The 24,415-nt window shown below is 41.0% G+C and overlaps 2 protein-coding genes across 3 annotated transcripts in view; one reads left to right on the top strand and one right to left on the bottom strand.

The window, feature by feature from the left end:
• Positions 1-24,415, top strand: part of cdhr1a (cadherin-related family member 1a) — a 271,515-nt gene that overhangs the window by 66,741 nt on the left and 180,359 nt on the right. For both annotated transcript variants that reach the window (XM_077496326.1, XM_077496324.1), the window contains exons 3-4: positions 10,526-10,656; positions 22,202-22,310. The gene's annotated coding sequence lies outside the window, so the exon portion shown is untranslated. The remainder of the gene's footprint in view (positions 1-10,525; positions 10,657-22,201; positions 22,311-24,415) is intronic.
• The window catches only part of pax2a (paired box 2a), a 41,616-nt gene that overhangs the window by 6,516 nt on the left and 10,685 nt on the right, over positions 1-24,415 (bottom strand). The window contains exons 7-8 of the mRNA XM_077496337.1: positions 13,066-13,241; positions 10,552-10,672 (exon numbers count right to left, since the gene is read on the bottom strand). Of these exons, the coding sequence (XP_077352463.1) occupies positions 10,552-10,672; positions 13,066-13,241 (297 nt within the window). The remainder of the gene's footprint in view (positions 1-10,551; positions 10,673-13,065; positions 13,242-24,415) is intronic.

Below are 24,415 nucleotides of genomic sequence, written 5' to 3'. Positions count from 1 at the left end.
TATTTCTACTTTGTATCATTTTTTTTTCTCTCACCGTATGCTAGCAATAGAATGCGAAATCTGTCGAAATATACAGCCAACGTACAAGTTATCAAAGGACCAATGCTTAGAAACAAAATTTTGCTCAGTTGAAGAAGTGATCACATACATAAGAAGCAACGCTATCAATTTCGTGACCTCACTTTCACCCCCATGCTAAATGTTGCAGCCATTTTAAAGACATGATCACAACAGTAGGTACATTTTTCACAGATTTTGAAAAGATTGCTTTGGGTTTTTATAGCTCTGTGTACCTGCAATGTACATTTACTTGCAGGGGATAGAGACTGGTTCACGGTTATCAAAAATCTGTGTATTATTTACTGCCAATATACCGGTAAATTCTTTGACAAAGAAAAAATATATATTTTAACCCCAAAAATTCAGAAAAAAACACTGATAAACTATCAATAAGCATTTTCAAGAATGGGGGATACATTGAAAAAAATACAAATAAAATCTATGAAACGGTGCATCCACGGGTGCCAAAATGGGAGTATGTGGTGGTCCTTTGTACATGTCAGCCAGTACTGAGGTCTACTTGAAGAGCTACTGTAAAGCTATGCAAAGTTCTGTTTTGCCTTAATATAGTTAAATTAAACCAGTGGACTTTTATAGATTAAATCATATGGTTTGGTTGAACACAATGGTGTTAGTTTCACACGAACATTATTTTATTTATTTTTAACAGACACGAACAGGAACCATAAAAACATGTCGCGATTATCACGGAAGAAGCGGATTGCCACAAAGGCAGGAAATATATTTTAATATATATTTTGAAGGGCTATTGGCGAACCAATTGATTTTAAGTGTCAGATTTACTATAAAAAATCAACTAAATCTGAAGAACTGTACAAACGAGAGTGAGAGGTCAGGAATACTTGTGTTATTTCTAATATTACTAAGAAATACTTTAAAACGTGCACGGCCTCTCTGTAGCTCAGATTTGCACCTAACTGGGTTTGAACCCTTTGCCCCGTGAGAACACGCATTGGACAGCTCACCATCAGTGAATCCCAGGGCAATCGTGCACGTGACTTTTGAGAGCGAGCGTTTAAAATGATGACGTTTTCTCATCACGGACGCTAATAAGCCAGCGTTGTAAGCGGCTTTAAAACTGACAGCAGGCCACCGAGAGCACTCTCTGATCTCTCCTCCACATTCAGCCCTCTAATTAAATGTGACAGCACCGGGTCTGGCTTGATGAAGGGGGCACACAGGACACGGAGCCACAGGTCCAAAACAGGGCCTAGCGTCAGCCCTGTGCCTCCGCGCCAGCCCCCTTCCCCTCCCTAACCTTCTCCCCAATTTGGCCTCCTGTCGCCCCCTCAGACGTTGGGCCTGTCACGAGGCAAGAAGGTCCAGGAGGCCCATTGTTAAGCCCAGAGACAAGCAAGAGGTCATAGCAGGAGAAAAGCAGGGTGAAACAGGGGGAGAGGGTAGTTAGTGTTAATGAGCGGGAAGCTGTATTGCTTCTGTATAAACAAAAGTAAAAAAAAAAAAAAAAGCAAAGATATTTTTTTTGCATGCTTCTCCTTGGCAGATACAGATAAATCTCAAATAAATGGGTTAGTTATTATAATTGAATGCAAATTGGATTTGGTTATATGGGGCCTTAAAGCTGTACCTGCTATAAATTGTTGGCCGGCATAGCGGCTGTAGCAAGTGTAGCCGGGAGTTGAGGCATCTACACAGAGGCTCGACTGCTGGGACAAGATGTCAGCTAGGGACGAGTCCCCAGCAGAGGAGGGGGTGAAGGGGGCAAAGGATGCCTCATGGGGCTCCCGCTTTAAGCACATGGAAGGTGGATGTGATGGCGGAGGATCCGCTGGGTGGAAAGACAAAATTTTCCAGATGTGATGCGGACATGCACACATACAGTACGCGCGTGGGACACTTCATTAGGGACACCTGCATAGCTTTATAGGACGACTATATCAAATAAGTAAATAAATACATACATAATTTTAAAAAATCGGCCTGAAAGTCTGTGTAAAATGAAAATAAATGCGTTGTGTTGTAAACAAACCTGCCAAATTTGAAATAAAATAATATAAAAAAAATGAATAGAAACTTCAAAATCATGACAAACTTTTATCTCCACTGAATGCCATGAAACCACGCCCCTCTCAACTGTTATCTATCGATCATGGAAAAATGTATGCCACTGTGATTATAGAAGCCAAACTCAAATCTTTTACACTCAGCACCACCTACAAAAATACTGAGCAAATAAGAACCGGCATAATAACCAACATTCAAATGATTATTTATTTATTTATTTATACATACCATTACAAGTCATTGACAGGGTAAATACAACTGAACTGTACTTAGCAGTGTTTCTATAGTGAGCCCGAGCACATCTATTGTTACTAGTGTTGTTCCGATACCGATACTGGTATCGGCAGAGGCGCCGATACTTCATTAAAACAGTGGTATTCGGTATCGGTGACTACTCACAAGTAACATGCCGATACCGTTCATTCCAAAGCTTATATAGGATTTTGGATGCAGCATCTTGTGTCTTGCTGGTGCACGACATTCACTGATATGTGACATGTTCACTGCATGCCGATCTAAGATATCCTATTGGCCCTTGAATGCTCTGAGCCAATGGCAGGACAGCTTTTTCATGTTGAGGGAAAAAAAAGCCTTAAGTATCGGTATGGTATCGGTATCGGCCGATACTGCAAAGCTGGGTATCTGTATCGGTATCGGGGGACAAAAAATGGTATCTGACAACACTAATTGTTACTTAGTACCACTATATAAATAAAGATGACTTGACTTGACTTGACTTGACAAACCGAGAATCCACTGCTCTACAGCATCTTTCTTATATGCCTGCACATAACTTCCTGATCGACCCTCGAAAATATATCCGCGTCAAACTGGCCGTCCGCCTTACAATCAGGCTCATCGCCATTGATTTGTCACATACGTTTTACAACAGTGATGGGTGAGGGAGAGTCTGATGCTTCTCCACTGTATATTTTCCATTTGGAAACAACTTTACTTTGCCTGGCGTTGAACGATTTTACATTTTATACGCTTACACCAGACAATCCTCCATAAACGAGCGTACCTCGCCATTTCAGCAGTCATCCTTCCAACTAAGTGGAAACATACACCGGGTGAAACGTTGCAACAACACATTGCGCCTGGTCAATCAAACTAAAAGACATAAAGGACTTCCCAAAGCAGCATCTCACGGCTGCTTTCTCCCAACAAATAACGCAGCCAGCCGTTGGCTCGCGGGCAGCCCCGAACCCTGCACTTTGATCTCATTTGGCTGATGAGCCTCGGCGTCTTTCATTTCCACCGACTTTGCCTCTCCCAACCTATGCAATCAATGTACGCTCTGTGTCGACTCTTTCCGCGTCTGCCGCAGAGCCTCCTCTGTTGGCTGGGGCCTGCGGGGAGGGATGGCTCTTTCCCGACACCATGATAGGCTCATTAGCTGCTTCCCCACATCATTGTTGTTTTACAACAAGACTGTGTGTTGCGATTCCTCATTAAGATAAGGGCTGCTCTATGGAGTTGGGGGGGGGGGGGGGGGGGGGACAGCCCTGTCAGCACTATCAACCTAATGCCAGCGAATCAGGCAATGCAACTGACTGCTTTCCCATAGAATCCCTCAGTGGGCGTTCCAAATCTCATTTATCCATTCCGCTTCCCTTTTGTGCAGCTGGAACAGTGAATGTACAGAATTCACAGCACTTTAATCTGACTGGTAAAATGAACGTGATCAATCAAGTAGAATTTGCACGACTTGGCATGTTATAGATTTTATTCAGACAATCACGACATCATATTAGGTCATTGGGTTCAAAATCCAGGTACCAAATTCCAAAAACATTCGTAGAAGGTTAACTGAAAAGTCTAAGAACAAACCTATATGAATAAACAGTACTACCCGGAGTAAATAAATTGTATTCAACCCAAATTGGCCCCAATCCTAGTAATGTATTGATATTAACCATAATAATTTACGATTACCAAACCCAAGGACGTTTACACCAATAGAATTGCTTGTTTCTTAACGAAAGCAGAGGTGAGCACGTCAATGAATTTTGACGTAGCGAGAAGTGAAGCCACCGGCCACTCGCTAAGCTCGCCTAACTTGAACTTAATGATTTCTCCGCAGCGTGTTCATGATATCTTCTATCTCAACAGCGAACGTGTGTGGTATATGGTTGTACCAATACGAAACGGGAGTCTATTCGTCAATACTGACCTGATTATTGACAATTACATTGATGCACAAATACTGAGTTCCGTCAATGCTTAGTCCGTTAATTTGCTAAGTTTTCCATCAATTTTCAGATAATTTGGTGTCCGTCATTGACCTTTCGTCAATTTTGACGGAATACCCACTTCTAAAGAAAGTAATTTAATTATGTGGAAATTCTTGATATCATTTGTTAGTTACCGTATTTTCCGCACTATAAGGCGCACCTAAAAGCCTTCAATTTTTTCAAAAGCTGACCAGGCGCCTTATAATCCAATGCGCCTTATATATGGATCAGTATTGAGCCGCAACAGGTCTCGCTGTCAAGACGCTATCGGTGACCCTGTACGATCGGTGACTCGCATGCGCAGAAGGTCCCGCCATCTTGGATCGCTAGCTAATACTAATACTTAATAACAAAACAGCTGTTTATTCATTTTGGGAGTGAATGGAGTTGTCAGAAAGCTGGTTTGTAATCTATTAAAGTTTGACTGACCTATCTGACTGTTTTGTTGACATTCCCTTTAGCGCAGCACCATCTAATGGATGCATAACGTAACCCCAGCCTCTACTGTAGCGCTTTTATATATGGAAAAAGTGTGAAATTGTCATTCATTGAAGATGCGCCTTATAATGCGGTGCGCCTTATAGTGCGGAAAATACGGTAATTTGAAGAGCTATTTTTTTTTTCTAGATAGATGCTTTCAATGTGCAAAAGAAATTACATCCTTTTTTAGTAGTTGTGATCAAATCATTACTGCGTGGTTGACAAGAATACACGGCAGAAGCACTTATATTCTAACAAGCGAGCCCAACGTTTAATTGGCTCATCTGAGTCGCTCACATTTGCTGTATAAGAACGCGCAGTCCGCTTAAAGGATTGTTGCAATAACGCACTCTTCTGTCTTGATCTCATTATGTATTCTCTTTAACGCTTTCAAATTGGGCACATTTCAGAGATCTGTGCGCTTAACAGATCGTGTTAGCCATTATAGTTCTCTCGTCAGATATGATTGTAACATTCACCTTGAGCTTCATTAGCATAACCCCATTCTTGATTTCGCAGCCGCTCTGAAATATGGAAGTTGCGGTTCAATTACAGAACAGACACCCAACTGAATCCAAACTTTGATAAAGCTTGCCAAGCTTGGGTTATCTGCCATCTCAAACATCCCCACGTGGAACTGTGAAGCTTCTGTTTTCTCAAATGTTTTCTCAACGGCAAGCGTTGTCAAACAACTTACCGATACCAACGCTTCGTTCAAGATCAGTGAACTCTGAAACTAATCAGACACGGTGTTGCTTATTGTCCTGGAGACGAGGCCGAGCCCTGGGTAAAGGGAGCCTGTCAAATCACACGCCTTGATGATGGAGATGGAAGATAAACTCGGGGGTCCTTTGGGACCTTGCTCTCCAACAAACGCATCTCTGTGAGACCAGAGATGCTATAGAGTTCTCTAACATCTGTCTCGGCTGCGCAAGCAACGCCTCGTCCACAGACCTCATCAACCATAGAAATGGACTGTTAAGAACCTACAGCAGCAGTCTTGAGTGATGTGCTCACACAAAGCTGCAGTAATCTTCTCTCAAGTGAGCTTTTCAACCTTAAACGCACTCCAAGGAACTTTGGAGAGCAAACCACTTTCTGGTTTTTCGACTTGTTTGATGTTGGTGGACATATTCATGTTGTGCTAATTAGCTCATTTGCTCCCAATAACGTATAAATACGTTTTTTTTTAAATGTTCTAAGTGTCCCAAAGACGTATTTATACGTTTTTTTGTTTGTTTTTTTAATGCTAGAGCATACAGAAGCCTTTGATGCAGCCTCTCAACTGCAAAGAACGGTTGCAGAAATGGTAGTTATTACACAAACGGCCAGCAGGTGGCAGCAGAGCAAAGGAGATCAACCAGGGCCAAGTAGAAAAAAAGCTCAATTACTTACAATTTTAAATAGATTTGTGAAAACTGATGAAACTTAGCTCTCTTCTAATGCTAATTTCTGCGAAACGGAAACAGATAGAAACATACTTTTTTTTTTTTTTTCCTGATGAAAGAAGAGACTTTAATCTTTCTATAGCAATCGAACACAATATTCTGTGGGCCTTGCAAAATCAGTCAAAATCCAGTAAAACAGCCGGGAGCGAACGGGATTGTTTCTGTGAAAATGGCTGGGAGTGAATGAGTTAAGCTCGGCTATCGTAGGGATTGCATTTCCAATCTATACCTAAAAATCTGCCATATAGAGAGACCACGTAAAAATGTGAAATATTTTCTTCTTCCATGCAAAAAATAATTGAGAATCACTACAATAAAAGCAAATCCTGCAAATGTTCAGACACTCAATAAAGGCAGAGACACACCACAGAGACAAAAGACTCAAATATATGTTAATTTTGTGCCACGAAAATGCCATGTTTTGGTATTTTTGGTCCGCCCTACTAAATTCTTTGAGTAGATTTCTCCGCATGTACACAGGGTGCAGTTTTATGTGCGAGGGAAGACGCCACTTCCCAAACAAACCACTGCTTCCACATAGAGTATTCAGGTAAACAGAGGACACCATTACTATTGCAACCTTGGAAGACAAACCTCCGCTATTCATTAATCATTCATCTTTAATAGATTATGCAAATTCCAGGACATAAAAATCAACAAGATCAATAACAGTGTGGATTTTAATTAGGAGCAGAAAACATTTCAAGAATGAATATAATCTCATCGCTCCCGCTCCAGTACGGGAGAATAATTTATTGATAATTGGATGCCAGCCTAAGTGAGCGAGGTAATTTAGTATTTTTTTTTTCCCCTCCAGCCTTGGCTGGCGTACATTCCGATTTGCTAATATCATGCACTAACTACGTACAGCCAATCAATCTTTGCATAAAAGATGAAGTCATAAAAGCCATCCGAAAGGAATATCTCCGTCTAATGTTTTAAACGACCGCATCGAGGTTTGTTGACTCCAAACTGAGTTTTATCATGAAGCCTTTACATTCTGTGGCCCCTGGGCCCCCCAGGTGGCTTGGAGGCCACCTGCTATGCGTGTGCTCCCCAGAGCGAGACCGCTTTCATAGGAAGGGTCCGGCAGAAAAGAAGAAAAAAAAAAAAGCACACCTTTCTTCTCCTGAGGCCCAACTTTTCTCGGCAAATCCACCTCCCACATACTCAGAAAGAAAAAAGGGGGTCTTTCTTTTCTGGGTTGAGGTCTGGGGGGCCGCAAGGATCATTTGAGAAGGGCCGATGCAATTTTCAATCATGCTGTCCTCGTCTTTACTTCCCTTACACACACACACATGTCCGCTGCACAATTATGGGACTTTTAATAACAAAGCCGAGCATATTATTCTCAGCAAAGCGAACCTCTTGTGCCACAATCAAACAATATTTCAATTAACCAGCAGCCATCAAAACCTCCACGAAGCCACAATGCAATCTAGACTGCGGTTATGTGATACGCAGACAACAAGCTACTTATTGAGCTGCACCTGCCATTACCTGCACGTTGTCCATTTTTTTTTTAGCAGCTGGTAGCATACAGTGGGGCCTAATGACATATCTTTACCTTTATTCCGCTAGCTTAATGCTAACACATCATAGGCAACCATTATTATGGGAAACCACCTTCAAAACCTTTACAGCCTATTGTCCATTTTTTAGCACTGCGAAACATATACAATAATGTCATCTCCAATTAACTCATTTGCTCCCAATAACGTGTAAATATGTTTTTTTTATGTTTTAAGTGTCCCAAAGACGTATTTATACGTTTTCTTCATGCTAGAGCATACATAAGGCTTTGATGTAGCCTCTCAACTGCAAAGAACGGTTGCAGAAATGGTAGCTATTACACAAACGGCGGGCAGGTGGCAGCAGAGCAAAGGAGATCAACCAGGGCCATGTAGACAAAAAGCTAAATTACTTAAAATTTTAAATAGATTTGTGAAAACTGATGAAACTTAGCTCTCTTCTAATGCTAATTGCTGCAAAACGGAAACAGATAGAAACATACTTTTTTTTTTTTTTCCTGATGAAAGAAGAGACTTTAATCTTTCTTTTGATAGATTCCATGCTTTTATAGCAATAGAACACAATATTCTGTGGGCCTTGCAAAATCCGTCAAAATCTAGTAAAACAGCCGGGAGCGAACAAGATTGCTTCGGTGAAAATGGCGCGGAGTAAATGAGTTAAATTTGACTGTCAAACAAAAGAATGACGTGAGTGTTTAATACAATCACATAATGTCACCTTTAGGTCTGCTAGCTTAATGCTAACACATAATGGGAAACGCTATCGACAGGCTAACTAGCAGTGTCAATACGGTGGTGCTAAAGTGGAATTGATATTTGAACTTAAATGGTATATCAGCACATGAAGACAAATCACAACCATTCAAAGGCATACATTCTTTATCCTCTGTGAAAAATGACAAAAAATTAGTAAAAGTTTTAGTTACTCGTTGTACACATCAAATAGAGCCACGATTAATTAATCTTGTCATACAAATTATTTAAATGTTGACATTCTGTTAATTCTATTTTATGGATATGTTTTAGGGGTGTCAGCGATTAAAATGTTTAACCGTAATAATTGCTTCAATAGTTAAGTCACGTTTAATCACACATTTTATATCTTCTAAATTTATATTATATATATGTTTTAAGTATCATACTCTTGCTAACAAAAGTGGAAAAATGTTAAACTAATAGAAATATGGCAGCATTGTTTAGTCATTGAGACAGTGATTCCATAATAATTCATAAAATTGTGTTAAAATTAAAAATATGTACTGTACTGTAAAAAAAAGTGATATTGATTTGTCTTGAGGTCATTTTTCTGCCACTAGATGGCATAATTACATTTGTTAGACATTGGTGACATTGTTCTTTTCATATTAAGAGGTATCTAATTTTTAACATGAAGTAACTTGTGAAATTCTGCACCTTTTTAAAACTGTAAAACAGAACTTGACCCCAATTTCCACGAATATATGCATTATTTTTAAATTTATTAGTGTTAAATTTTGATGTAAGGTGTCTGCTGCATTGCGACTGGAATTCCCCTAGTACATGCTTCACAAGTAAGGGGCGGCCATTAATCGCACATTAAAAAAAAAATAGTGGCGTTTAAAAGAACTTTTAAATTAACTCAAAATTAGCACACTAATTTTGACACTCCTAGTTTTTATAAAGTACACTATTACAGTGATATTTTTATTACTACAACACATTTTCTGGGGCAGTCTAGAATGAAATTTGTTTTAATGGGGTGCAATGATTTTACATACGACTGTTTGAAATTACGTTCATGATCACAAAATGAATTAAACGTGTCTCAAAGCACCAGTGTAACTATAATCTCTAAATAATATATAGTTGTTAGTTATTAGATAGATGGATAGGTTTTAATTCTACCCAATTCTTTTCATATAGGGCCCTCAGAGTAAAAAGTTTGGACACCTCTTCCGCAGATCTTTAAAAGCAATTCTCCTTTTTTTTTTATTTTTTTTTTTTTTTTTTTTTGCAGTTCTGTCCCTGCGCTTAATCTTTATTAGAGTCTTCCCCTCACAATGAGACCAGGCAGCCAGCCACCGTGTTATACTGCAGCCGCTGTCAATCAGCAGGCTATCATAGCCTTTGATGACAAGCGGGGTGTCACAGTGAGAACAGCAGCTGTCTCTTACGCGAAGTGCTCTCCCTCAATCTGTTAGCGGCCCGATCCCGCTCCAACACCGGCAGCATGCTAAAGCGCCCTGTGTCGGATTTTAGCGGCTCAGATCATATCGACGTTGAATGTATTGTGAAAGAAAAATGGCTCATCTGGTCGTAACGTTTTAGCATCTCTGGAAAATGCGTTTGCCATAAGGAAGAGGTAGTCAGTAGGGAGGTTGATGCGCGTAGGAGTGAAAGGTTGGGAATAGTCACTCGTGGAAAGAGTTGTTTATCTCCTAAGCTTTAAACTTTAATCTCTAATGTGCAAGAATATGGCTAATTATCACTGTTATCATGCCGTGTTATTGCGAGCCATAAACACTATTTTTAGTCATCAGATGTTACTACCTTGATAGTGCACACTAAAGGCCCCTTTAATGGAAAATGGAATGAGTTGGAACGTCAGTGGGAAAACAACAAAAAGAGCTTTCGGAAAATTGTATGGCTTGACGATCAAAGGGGGATTGAAGAAGAGAAGGGGGGGGGGGGGGGGGCTATAAACGGATATAGCAGGTTAATGTTGTTGGTTTACTGTGCACAGTGGATGGCGTGGCGGTCAAAATGTACCTGTCACAACCGAGTAGCTCTGGGAGACGCTGGAGGCGAGGTCGGAGCTGCCGCTGCTGGAGAGGCTCGGCTTCACGTCTTCCAGGCCGGTGTTGAGGGACGGAAGTGAGTACTCGTTCGCCTGCGCCGGTGCACAGCAAATACAATTAACAAAAGGCTCATTTCACATTTCAAACTGGCCGCTGAATCGCTGCCATTTGCGGCCCCGGGAAATAAAATGTGTAAATGTACAATGAAATCAATTGTAAGATATTATTATTGTTTATTAAGCACATTTATCGTGTTACTTATTTAATTAATGCAAATGAAAAGATTAATTTATACTACAGTGAACACTTGAGAAACAGCATTTATTGGCTGTCCCTATTTCCGAAAATTAGACATTCATTCATTCATTCATGAAATATAATTGAATTTTTTTAGAAATGTATATTTTTTTCCATATTTATGTTACTAATAACAACACTAAGTACTATTGTTTAAAAGGGGTTACCCCCTCTGGAAAATTTGGAATATTCCAGAAGTCACATGACCTTGGAAAGGCCAAAAGTAACTTCACTTTTTTTTTATGTTTGTGTATATTCAGTTATATTTCAAACTATAACTGAGGGAGTTCAAATCTTGGCACACGTCTGCCACCTAAATTATTTGTTATTGTTAATTATTCTATATCAATAAACGATATTTTTTCCAGAAGCAAACATTGTTGTTCTCAAGTGGCCATCCCAACCAGTGTCAGCATTTTCTCATTGTTGTTTTTGAGAAATCTTGTCAAATTGCTGCTATAAGGTCAAATGTGTAACATATATAAAATATTGATCTATAATGTTATGTTCGCACTATTTTGCACCACAACTAAGTTTTTGAAACATTTCAAAATTACATTACTGTATATTTATTTTTATTTGTCTACATTTAAAAAAACAACAACAGACTACCGTTAGCATGATGTGATTCAATTCATATCGTGATGTAAATTTTAGACTTCGCTGAGCCTTATTTTGGCATGCCATATCCTCTGATCTTTTTTTTTTTTTTTTTTTTTTTTTTTTTTTTGACATCCTCGGATCTCTTATTGTGATTCCTTCCGGATAGTTCCTGTGACAACACTCCTTCCTGTGCTGGCTGTGCTTTTACCGAGACCCTATGATGTATGCATGCATTAGGCCTTGTCTGCAGGAAGAAGGCAGGCAGGCAGTAGAGGCAGAGCGGGATGAGAGAGGGATTGGGAGAAGAGTGAAAGGACGGGGTGTCAGCTGGCGCTTTGTGCTCCACTGCAGTCATCCCTGTGACCAGTCAAGGGAGGAGACATTCAGGGCTTTGTTGCAGGAGAGACATGTGGTTGTGGTTTTTTAAAGGAGAGTACCCGCCAAAAAATGCCTGTTGTGCTTTACCTTTTAAGACACCGAAAAGTGTGTTGATGGAACATTTTATCATCTTGAATTCACATTTGAAGGTGGGCGCATCGGTATGCCGTTATTGCCTTGAAAAGAATTGGATTGATCTTCTTTGAGTTGTTGTGATGACACTTCCTGGCCGGCCTCTTCTTCAAGGGGATAAGTGTGTGCGCACAGTGCTTATATCAGAGGGCATCTGTTTGTCTCAATGGGACGGGGGTCCCTCAGGGGCGAGCCGCTGACCCCGGCCTTGTCCGCCTCTATCCCAGATAAACTCTAATTGTCTGCTTACAACTGTTCCCCGGCACTAGGCTGGATGTTCCTGTCTATTCCGCCGGGCCTCGGCAGCACAAGGGCCATTTTGTCATGCAGATGAGCTGCGGGGCGGGGCCCGGGTGGGCGGAGGGCGAGTGGCGAGCGCGCTGGGGCCTGAATGACCCGACCACATGGCTGCCAGAAGTGTGGGAGGGATGAGGCCTATTGAGCCCGGGCCTCTTCAAAATGGCTTTTTAATGCTGTGACGCAGACACCAGACAAGCCCCCTTAATAGCAAGTGTACCCCACCTTTTCAGCGGTTTCGGAAAAGGAGGGGGTGTTGCCAAAAGGAAGGAGGCGCACACAAAGAGTGCAAAGCAACCTGATTAATATTGTCTTAAATTAAAACTGATTTTTCTCGACCCATTTCTGATGCCATTTTTAAGCCCCCACCCGTTCTCTCTTTCCTCCACCTTCCTCCCGCCTTTTTAATACCTTCTCCTGTGCTCTTTGTGATTGCAAGTCATTTCCAATTCGTTTTGGTATTGATCTTGCCGTAGAAATCACTTTGGTAATTAGCTGCATTAGGGACTGTATAGCAGGCTGCGGGGCTGTCCCCCTGATTTATCGGCGCTGTAATTCCCAGCGATCGCACAGAGATGAAAATGAACTCAATTAGGGCAGCGCTCAGGCTGCCTGGGCACCCGCGTAGAGTTCGCACGGCAAAATTAATCGTCGCTTGTTGTTTAACTCTGGGACTCATGTAAATAAAGGTTAGCCACTATAATAGGCTGTAGGTTTTCCACGCGGCTGCAAATGGAAGATCTTATTCGAGTCGTGCCGAAATATGCAAACGACTCACATGCTCGGGTTTGACGTGTTCGGAAGTGGGGAAGACATCCGGGTAGGAGGGGCGTTCAAACACGCGGTCCAGGGCCTCCAATTGCTGCTGGGTGAACGCATCCGCTCGCAGGTGCTTCCTTAAACTTTCCACGCTGCCCTGAGAGTCACTGCCCAGGCCGGAACCGTCGGAGCCGCCTAAGAGTCCAAGTAAAGGACAAAGTTTTACATCAGGACAGGTATCAGAGTGACTTGTTGTGCACAGGTGAAAAATCTATTTCTGGGTGAAAAGCGAGCCAGACACAGCCGCCCACTTGCAGTAAGAGAAATACTGTACACATTTTGTAAAAAAAAAAAAAAAAAAAAAAAACTTGTGGTAAAAAAAATATACGCAAGCAGAGTACGTACCACACCGGTTACATTCCTATTTATGGATTTTTAAAAAGTGATACAATACAACATATTGTATGAGGACCCTCAGAATGTGATTAAAGGCTAGCACAGGAGTCGCTATGCTAAATCGCCCAATGTGCGATTGAGTGTCATTTTTGAGATGGCTTAGTCGTAGTCGAATTCACTTTGGGAAATTTTAGAAAAAAATAAAATCACAGGGGGGGGGTGGTCAACAAACAAAAAGAGTCCATTTACTTCTATTCAGCCTTTATGGATAACCTTGACCTGGATGAAAGCTTGGCACACTATTAATTAATTTTCCCTCATTTTCTCTGTGCTGTTTTACTGTTCAAGTCAGCCAAAATATTTTGCTGTTAGCACTGTAAAATTATTGTGCCAACTGCTCTTCTATTGAATCTCACAGTGACGCTAGTCACAAATTGAACATTGAACACACGCGGCATCAGAAGCAACTTGGGGTTCATTATCCTGCTCAAGGATGCTTCGAGATGATCACACCGGCCTGGGATTGAACTCACAACTCACTCTACCACCGAGCCTCGCCACCCATCCCTAATTCCAGTACATTCGTTTGTGAAATTTATAGAGGACCTGGTTGCATCCTGGATGTGTTTGAAAAAGTTCAGGCCAAGTTCTTGGCTACCAAATTTGGAAGCAACTGGCCAAAAAGTGAAGCGAACCAAACCTCAGGGAGGACCAATGTGTCCGGGCCAAACCATGCTCCTGATACTTTTGCCTCTTCAGCGTATGTTCCCAAAAGCCAAGGGTACAAAAGCGGAGCTTTTGAAGGTACCACCTCAGTGACAGGCTACTGAACCCCCAGCCACAAGGATCTATTTTTCTTTTTTTTTTTTTAAACAGAGGCTTTCAACCTCCCATATCCCAGGAGGCTTTGTGAGATAAGCACCAGGCAAACGTGTTTTTGAGCAAAACGGGAGCGAGAGTGATGGCATGAGGAGCAGCAGCAGTAAATTGTGATGGGGAACAACCTGCATGTCTGCCTTTTTTTTTTTTTTTTTTTTATCCACCTCGTCTCTGTTTCGCACACTCAGGCAGCTCCCGCGTCCTCCACCTCTCCTCGGCGGCCGCCATCAGCACGGTCATCATGTGATAGGTCTATGGTAATTGATGGATTACCTTCAGCGCAAATATATACTTGTAAAGGAGAGCCCGTGTTTCGGGGAGCGGGTGGGGGGGGGGGGGAGTTTGTGGGGCCGTCAGGGTCATAATTCAGGATTACCAACACACACCTGAAATACTCTCATAGGCGCAACTAATATCCTTTTATACATCATACTGAAATAGCCTCATATAATACACTGAAATGCACATGTAGTGTACTGAAATACATGTTTTAGTATTGCTCATGGGAGCATTTCAGAAGTGTGTGAGGGGAATGTGTGAGAGTGTTTCAGTTATGTGCATGCGTGTGTATGTGTTTCATTGGTGTGTGCATGTGAACATTTGAGTTGTATGCGTGTGACAGCATTTCAGTAGTGCATTCCAACAGAAGAAAACTGTAATGAAGTATGAGAACATTCCAGTAATGTACTTGAGTGAAATAGAGTACCCTATGTGAGAGAGTTCCAGTCGTGTGTGTACAAATGTTTTTGGGGCATTCTCATGTGAGCATTTGAGTTGTGTACGAGTGTTTTAGTAGTGCATGTGAAGAAAAATTAGGCATGTGTGAGAGTATTTTTCGTAGTTGTGTGACAGTGTACGAGTGAGAATAAAACAGTAAGATCATTTGAGTAATGTGTGTGAGAGTGTTCTAATTGTAAAGGTGAAAAAAAATCAGTCGTGGATGTGAGAATTTCAATAGTGCATATGTAGTGTGTGTCTACGAGTAGTGGATATGAGAGCATTTAAATAGTGCGTATGAGAGCATTTCACATTCAACGTAAGTGGTTCAGTATTGTGCGTGAGAGCTTTTCATTCATGTCTGTTTCATTTGGGTGTGTGAGAGTATTTGTGTGCATCTCACAGTATTTAATATCATAAAAATATCAAGGTGAGATCATTTTCGTAGTTTTGTAGAGTGAGAATGTTTCAATAGTTATCAATAGTGAAAGTCAGTCATTGTGTGAGAGTATTTCGGTAGTATACATGAGAGTTCCAGGAGTGTGTATTGCATTGTGTACGAGCGTTTCAGTAGTACCTTCCTTGGTCGGTGTGAGAGCATTCCAGTGTTGTGTTGGGATGTAACAATAAGGGCAATATCGTGATATTGCGATATTAAAACTGCCACAATATCTTCGTCTTAATGTTCACAATATTTAAAAGGAACACCTGTTCAAAAACTCAGGTTGATTTCTATTTGTGCAGTTCTAGCACCCTATAGTGGCTAGATTATTAGTGCAATTTAATTTTCATTAGGGATGTTTTGGCCTTCTATGTTTCAAATCTATGCTAATTGTCAGATGAAGGGGGACCGAATTTGCTTGTGAAGCGATCAATGTGTGCTTGCATTAGCAAGTAAGTGTCTCAATGTTATTGGAGGTGGTTTATATGCATTGCTGTTATGTACAAAAGCACAATATTATACTTTTTTTTTTTTTTTTTTTTTTTGTATAATACAATACTGTGATTTTTTTTAAATATCGCCAACCCCCCCAACACACACACACACACACACACAATATCGTTAGAATTATCGTATCGTGACCTTCATATCGTGATAATATCGTATCGTGATGTTTGGATATCGTTACATCCCTACTGTTGTGTATGAGAGCCTTTCAGCTGTACGTGTGAGAGGTAATCCTGAATTATGTCCCAAGAAAGCGTGCCTGGCGATTGCGTCCACAGCCTCTCATTGTGCCAGCGGGAAATGGAGAGCCATTATTTAGCGCTACTATTTCCTCCTGAACGTCTTCGCCTTCCCTCTTCCTCTACTCCGCCAGCGCATATTGCCTGTCGTCCGGGAAGCAGAATGGAGTGAGGTCCGAAAGACGACGGGGCGCCGAGGGCAAGCATATGCATTTCCTCACACGGTCACCCTCTATATAAACAAATGAGCCCTCTCCTCCTCCTGATCTTTGACCCCATCTACCACCGCCGAGGCACACTCATCACGTCTGAACCAAAAAAAAAAAAAAAACTGTAGGTAACGCGTCCAGCCGGCATTCCAAGGACCTCCACTCCACTGCCCTGCGTCCCACCTTCCCTCCCTCCCTCCTTTCCTCCGCCAACAGCGGATGAGGGCTTAGCTCCCGTACAAATCTGTCATTCTAAATTTGCAGCAGATTATGTTCTCTCCTGGGCGAGCCGGCGGTGATATATGATATGCAAGTCCACTATTGATTGCCTGATCTGCCAGCGGAGGAGGGAGGCGAAATGAACTTGGAATGAACACCATGCCTCAACTCATTGTGCGTATAATACTCTACTTAATCCCACATTTTTCTGTGCTATGGAATTCAATTGATCAATCATGTTCCACTGATGGTACCATTTCAGGGGCGTTATTGCCATTCTGCTCGGCTGCTTGACCTTTTTTCAATGGCTGAGGCCAGGGGATGAACCTGGCTCGCACCAAGAAATAGATCCACGGGGGGAATGCAATAGAGGACGGCAATTGGCTGCGAGTGTGTGTATGTGTAGACGGAATAGAGGCCGTGATGGCTGTGTTTTACGGGAAAAATACAGTCTATTGACTTGTGTTTTGTGGTACACGTGGGAGAGTGTTTTTTTTTTTTTTTCCCTTGCATCCACCAAACAGGTTATGTTTTTGGTTTGTTTGCGGTATTACACGAAAGAAAGAAAGAAAGAAAGAAAGAAAGAAAGAGCTTAACCAAAAAACATGACAATTTTGTTTACTCAGGTAGTTTTGCTAACTATTGCGATCTATCGTCCCTGGAAAAATTAAAATAAATGTCTTGGACCACAGAAGAGTGTTGATAAAAACATTGCCAATTTTGAATGAGTAAAAAAAAAAAAAAAATCTATAAAATGACGCATTAAAATTAAAAATTAAAATAATTAAGAAAAATGAAGACATTGTTTCCAATGTACACTCTGAGAACAGTTGGGTCAACAATAACCATTGAAATCAGTTAATCAATGAAACTAAAATGTTGGGTTAAATAAATACACAGAAAAAAAAATAGTGAAAAATGTGTTCTTCATGTTTGGTTGACAAAATTATTAACACTCTCTAAAAACATTTGGATCAACAATAATCCAATTAAAAAACAATTCAAAACTGGCCTGATCCACTACTTTATTCAATTTGATTTGTGGATTGTTTTGTCAATTATTTATTTTATTTTATTTTTTGGAGGGGGGGCTGGGGGGTGGTGCTTTCTTTTATAAAACAACCCAATTTTTGGTGTGATTGATGTACATAACCCCCAAAAAAATTTTGGTCAAATTGACCCATGTAGTGACTCGCTCCATTTTTGTTACAACTGTTTTTAGAGGGCTCACAAAATCACACAAATTGTGTTATGTATTATTCATTTGACCCAACTTTTTGGTTGAAATGAATAAGTCAAAATCTTGGGCCGTTCCCTTTTTGACCCAATTTGGGTTATTTTTGACGCAGCTGATTTTACAGTTCACACAAAACCCCAAACCGGGTCAATTTAACACATTTTTTTGTTGTTATTTTATATAAACAGACTGAAATTATATTTATTTATTTATTTATTCATTTTAGTGGTCTGGGGGTGGGATTGTACAAAATAACCCAAAAATTGGTTCACATTGACCCAATTAGTGACTCGGTCCATTTTTGACCCAACTCTTTTTAGAGTGTATGAAACTACTAAATATATCCTCTGAAAGGCTTCTGTGGCTTTTTATGTCGTGACAAAAGGTGCTAACTGCTAGCTAGCTCGCAAGCTAACAGGCTTTGGGAACTCCTTTCTGTTGGTGGCTCATCTGTGATGTTGCCTCCTAACTAACAAGCTTATATAAGAACCGCAAGTTGTTCTGTGAATGTTAGTATATATACAAGTAAGATTTAGTATAGCTGGCTAGCTAACGTCGCGATGTAGTGGTAGAAATGGGGCTAGGAAATACAAATACTCTAAGGAACTCAAATGTGTTTGTTTATTTTTGTATAGTGGGTGAGGCGGAACTGACGTCTCACCGCAAAGTGTGTCAATTTTATGTTACATACAAATAATCAGGAACACAAATAGTAGAAAACATTTTTACGACATAGACTCTGTTTCCATGAAAGGCGAAAGTCTAACGTGGGCTAAATCTACGCAGAGGCGGGTTAGATTGGGTGTTGGTAATTTTGCAGACACCTGCAAGCTGGCGTAATTTAAAAAGAGCGGTTAGCTATAATCGCGACAACTTGTGTCAAATTTAGTAGCGAGGGTCAGAGAATGCTCGCCATACTGAGCAGACATTTTGTTGGTCCAATTTATGTGGACAATTCAGTTTCTATTCTCAAGGGAATTTTTTTCCTTTTTTTTTTTTTTTTTTTTTAATCAATTTTGCCAATTATTCTTGAGAAGCCATTGACAATTTTGTAGCATGACAAAAAAAAAAAAAAAAAAGAGACAGACTCGGCCTTTCAGTGGAATTAATAGTAAATCATGCATTTTCAGAATTCCCCATTAGGGGCTGATGTTTGACATATATCATATAAGATGGCTGCAATAAATCAGATTCATCCTTTTGACAGTCAGCGTGTCAAGTGGAGTGTGAAGCCCAACTGTCAGCGCGTGCGTGCGCGTGCGTGTGCGTCTCATTGACTGGTCTGTTTCATTTTCTCCGCGGCTTTTGCAATCCCTCTGGGTGTCTCAGCAGGTATCCCCGCTATCACTCCCACAGCACCAGCTGACTGTGTTCCTCGGTCTTAACGCCGGCGTGCGAGGAGATAAGCCCAGATAAAAACAAGACATGTCAAAACAGACTTTCACACGGCGTCCCTAAAGCAACGCGCGTTAATAACCCCCTTTGATCACCCCTGCGGAGCAGATGGATGTTTTCGGTTTTTCAACCTCCCACCGACAAAACACCGGCTCGTCTTTGCAGATGTTATAAACCGCCAAATCGTGGCGAAAAAGCAATTAGCCGGGCGCGTTTGAAATTTGCACCCGCATCGATCCACGGCTAACCGAGGTGGCCGCCTCACAATGCTATCAAACGTCGCTCTGTTTTTGCTTTGTCCCCCAAGGGGCATGTAAATGTCCTGCGGTGGCACGGCGGCGCTCTTATGTCCTCCTTTCATCTCCACGTTTCTTCTGATAAGATAACTGAGAGGGAGATCCAGGCGGGCAGCTTGTTTGAAAGGCAAATGAAGTCCTACACAGCGCCTCACTGTAAATCATCTTTCCCACATCACGGGGCCTTTCGGCGTCCGTCCTCCGCTGATAGCCGGCATCATCACAAATTGTGGATCATTTGTTGATTTTTCTGTTTGTTTGTTTTTTCCTTCAAACACATTTAGAGAAGAAATAGGAGGGGAGCACAAACAAAGTGGTATACCCAGAGGGTGAACACTGCTTCCCTGTAAGCTAGCTATATTTATGAAACCTCTGATGCGGAAATGAGAGCGGTGGGTACGGTGGGGGGAGGGTGAAACGGTACGAGAGAGAGAGAGAGAGAGAGAGAGAGAGAGGCAGCACTGCCTGGGCTGTTAAGATCCTGTTATGTTACATCGTGTTTAAGAGCTTTATTAATTCGATTTAGCACCATCAGCCAGTTTACTGACTGTCAGCAGGCGTCAAGATGCTGCTTGATTCTTACACTGACGCGCTATTTTTTTTTAATTTTTTTTTATTTCATTTCAAGTCTGGATGTTAATCTAAATAGAAGTAGGCTAATACACACAATGTCAAATGAAGAAAAGTAGAAAGCTATTAATTAGACGACTGCTTTAGATGCAAAGACCGAATTTGTATTTGAAACAAGCTCACCTTATGGACCCCTGTAAAATAAGCCTGAAGGATTTTGAAAAAATAATCTCATTGCATTTTTTCCTGTGATTATTTTTTTGAGCAAACACAAGCAATAAATTTGTCTACATTACAATACACATTTTCAGATTTATTATATGTAAATATTTTGGTCTTATAAAGGTAATGAACCATGAATATAATATTTATTCTGGGTACTCATTAGAGTTTTTATCTTACGGAGCGCTTTGACTATGACAACGTCACAAAATTCTACCAAGCAAGTGTGGAATAAATGTAAGTCTCAAATGCAAAGTAAAGTAACTACAGATTCGTGTCTCGATACATGTTGGAAGATAAAAAGACGGAAAACGACTCACAACTATGCAATGTCCATTTGTGGAGATAAGATGTTATTTTTTATTTATTTATTTATTTATTTATTTTTTTTTTTAACCATTTCACTTTTCCTGTTTTATTTTATTTTAGTTTTGTTTTTTTGCATGAGTCCCTCTCGTCTTCCACTATATAGGAAATTGATTGGAACTTATTACCTGGCCTATTTCTACCACTACAGTGTGCAGTTAGCTAGCTAGCTAGCTATGCCTACACTCTGAATGTCCATCTAACCAAGATTAGCCTACTGCCCGTCTGTTAGCTTGTGAGCTAGCTGCTGGCTAGCGACTCTCGTCGAGTCGCCCTGGCCCTGTGACGACCCGGCAGGATCTATTCCTATCCTCTCCTAAGTGCTCACCATGCATAGCACCACCCGCACAAGTCTAATCCAGCAAATCCTAATGTCCTCACTACTGTTGGTCAATCTTTTTGATTTTCAACACTCTGCGTCATTGGAACCTAAAAAACAAAAAAACAAAAACTATTTTGTGGTGTGTCAAATTCAGAAGACATTTTGACCTTACAGGGGCTTTAATTAGGAAATTAAAATTTCCCATGCAGACAGTTACACAGCGCACCCCTGTCCTGCTTTTATACGACTTCCCATTTGCTCGGCTCTCCTGAACCAGCCCGCCGTTTAGCATTTTAGAGTTTTTTTGTGGAAACATAATTATTCCCCTCGCCTTTTTCTCCCTCCTCAAGCTGAGTAATGCGTCGCTCCATTAATTCTCAGCGTCGCTGCCCATAATTGACTTTTCCCTGACATGATTCCTTCCCCATCCGGCGAATTGCCTCTCCGTATATGAAGATATATATATTTATGTGTGTTTGTATCGTAAAGGGTGCCACTGTTTACAACTGCGTCACGACGGGCCGTGTCGGGAATGCAAATGGTTAACGCGCACAAGACCCGCAAATAAGACGACGGTGATAAGAAGAAGTGGGAGGAGGAGGGGGGGGGGGGACCCTTTTGTGTCCTCATCCAACGCGGCGGCCGCTTCTTGTCTCCATGTTACGCTCTGCGGACCCTCTCATACCTGCGCTTTTTTTCTTCCACCCCCCCACCCGTCCTCCCATCATGGCGCCCGTGATGCTATTTATTTCTCTTTTGCCGTGGGTGCATTTATTTTCCAAAGCGCTCCCGCTATTGACTCATTGTCACGGACTGGCTTGGCTAGCCAACCAGCGGAGGCTCAGGTTAAAAGCCACACGCTAACTGATTTAAACTCGGCCGGCGGGGTCGCGTGTGTTAAAAGCTACACACGCCGTACAATCATCCGACACGGCCCAATATCGCATGCGAACAAATCAAAACACCGACCCGTTGTAATCAGTCGGGCTCGGCTCCTGCATTACAGTCTCCTGAATTCTTTCATGTCACGACTTAACAACCGCGCCAGGCCGTATTTTCATTTTCTCATCAGCTTCCTCTGCGCCCGCGCTACAATCGCAAGTTATGACCTTTGTTCTTTCTCTGATTTATCGCTGTAGCTCCCGACCGGCCTGTCCTCCCGAGAGCTCCGCTGGACTCCACTCGGGATGTGCCGAGCCAAACCTGAGGTCACATCAACCCGCCCTGGCCCAAGTACTGGAGTCGAAGGTAAATCTACATCAAGCTGTCTCCTGTTTTAATTAGCTCCCAACTTGATTTTCTTTATATGAACCGGCTGGAACCGTACCACGAGACACAAATGCACAACATTTGTCACTTTCTTAGTTGGCAACTTGGAAAAACTACTAAGTCAAGGTACCACATCCCAAAATGAATTCGGCCAATACAGCAAGTGAATGACTAATGTTGTTGTTGTTGTTGTTGTTGTTGTTGTTGAGCAATAATGTAATTACCTTGCGACATATCAACTTCTTTCCCTACGCCATCATCACCAGATAACAATTTTGAGTCATGCTCAAGGTCCTCTTAAATATATTTAAAAAGTTGAAATAACTTCCTTACTCACTGATCACTATATAGATATTTTTTTGTTTACTTTTTAGGAAACTTACCCAGGACCACTATATAAAAGTTAATTTTTTTTTAATTATTAGTATTTTTATTTTTATTTTTTATTTGTTATTTTTTATTTTATTTATTTATTTTTTGCTTTTAAATTGCACCTAAAAGTTATATACAAATTCTACCTAATAAATGTTTGAATACTAGCAGTTCTAAAAAACTTGAACATTACTAGTAAAGTAAAGAGAGTCCGAAATGTTTTTTTTTTTCCCCAGGTTGCGACATATGCTAATTATTATTATTATTAACAGTTTCTTGTCATTAGTATGTCTTTAAAACTTAAATGAAAACATAGCAAGTAACTACCGTAGCTTCTTCTAGTTTTCGACAGTAAATTATTTCTTTCCATAATGGCAAAATAACTGAAATGTTAAACTTTCATGTGTCTTTGTTTTAATTTCAAACAAAAGGTTCAAAGAGGCCATCAGCATCTTTTATGAGGTTAACTAAACATTTAAATAAAAGTTTTAAACTGATCTTGACCTTCAGATTTTTTTTTTTTTTTTTTTTAGGCTGATAGCTACTGTTATTCATCAAAATGCCAAATATCAGCCCTGATAATCGGCCCAGCCGATATTTGCTAACTACAAAGTTAAATACAAGTGAACTGTATTTAGGCAGTGATTCTTTCAGGTAGCTCCAAAGAGTTCCACTAGTAATATATTATTTCCGATTAATCTATTTCATATTGTCCACTATATATAACTCTGCATGTATTAATTCTTTGAAATGAGCCCCTGGAAGTGAACCACGACAGGACACGTGTGACAATGGCACAGCAGTTGTCACCTAATCCTCTTGGCATCCACTCCCAAGGCAGGTTTAAATGACTGAGAACGAGAGCGCGAGTACAACGGGCTAATTTCCCTACTTCGCGTTTAATGCATTTGGCAAGGAGCAACATTCCATTTCCTGTAATGAGATACACAAATAAATCTGGCTATGGATAGATTTGGAGTGGAGTGGCGGCTGCGGCGGCGGCGCTGGCGGCGGGGGCTAAAGGACACCTTCTTCCCAGCGTCGTCGTAATTGGTATCGCTGCTCGCAGACATGCAAACCAATCTCTCCGCAGATAGGGTTGAGACTTTTTTTTTTTTTTTTTTTTCTCTCTTCTCTCCTCCCCTTAAGGCTATTTCTTTTGTCTTTTCGATAGCTTGCACATCCACGATAGAGTGAGGGAAAAGCGGGGAGGGTGTTAATTTGTGAATTAATAGCTTCCTCTCTGCAGAATTGCAAATTCCTTTAAATGTCACCGTGTTGGGTGAAGCGCATTCGGGGGGGCCTCGTGCAAATTGTCACACTTATTTCATACATATATATCCTTGCAGAAATTTAAAAATACATGCACCTTTGACCCTGGTCCCTAAAGTTCATCTTATGATCATTTTCCTCATTTAAAATGATTACCGCTCAGTTGTGAACCCGTCCTAACCTGGTCATTTTCATCCAGTTTAAGGTAGAAACTTGCATGCAGCTAAACACACAACACTACTAATTTGTGAGCAATTTCAGTCATTAACACGATGCACCATTGGTGGAAATGCACAATTGCTTAATTACCCAAGTCTGAATTATATTGACCAGCATGCCATTAATACATGTAATGTACCCATTCCCGTTAATTTTAGCTCAGTTAATTCATTCCTCGAAAGAAAACAGAGCAACATGGGGTCAAATACACAATTAATAAA

The sequence above is a fragment of the Festucalex cinctus genome, chromosome 14 (assembly GCF_051991245.1).
Source record: "Festucalex cinctus isolate MCC-2025b chromosome 14, RoL_Fcin_1.0, whole genome shotgun sequence".
NCBI lineage: Eukaryota > Metazoa > Chordata > Actinopteri > Syngnathiformes > Syngnathidae > Festucalex > Festucalex cinctus.
This window is presented reverse-complemented; position numbering and strand designations above follow the sequence as displayed.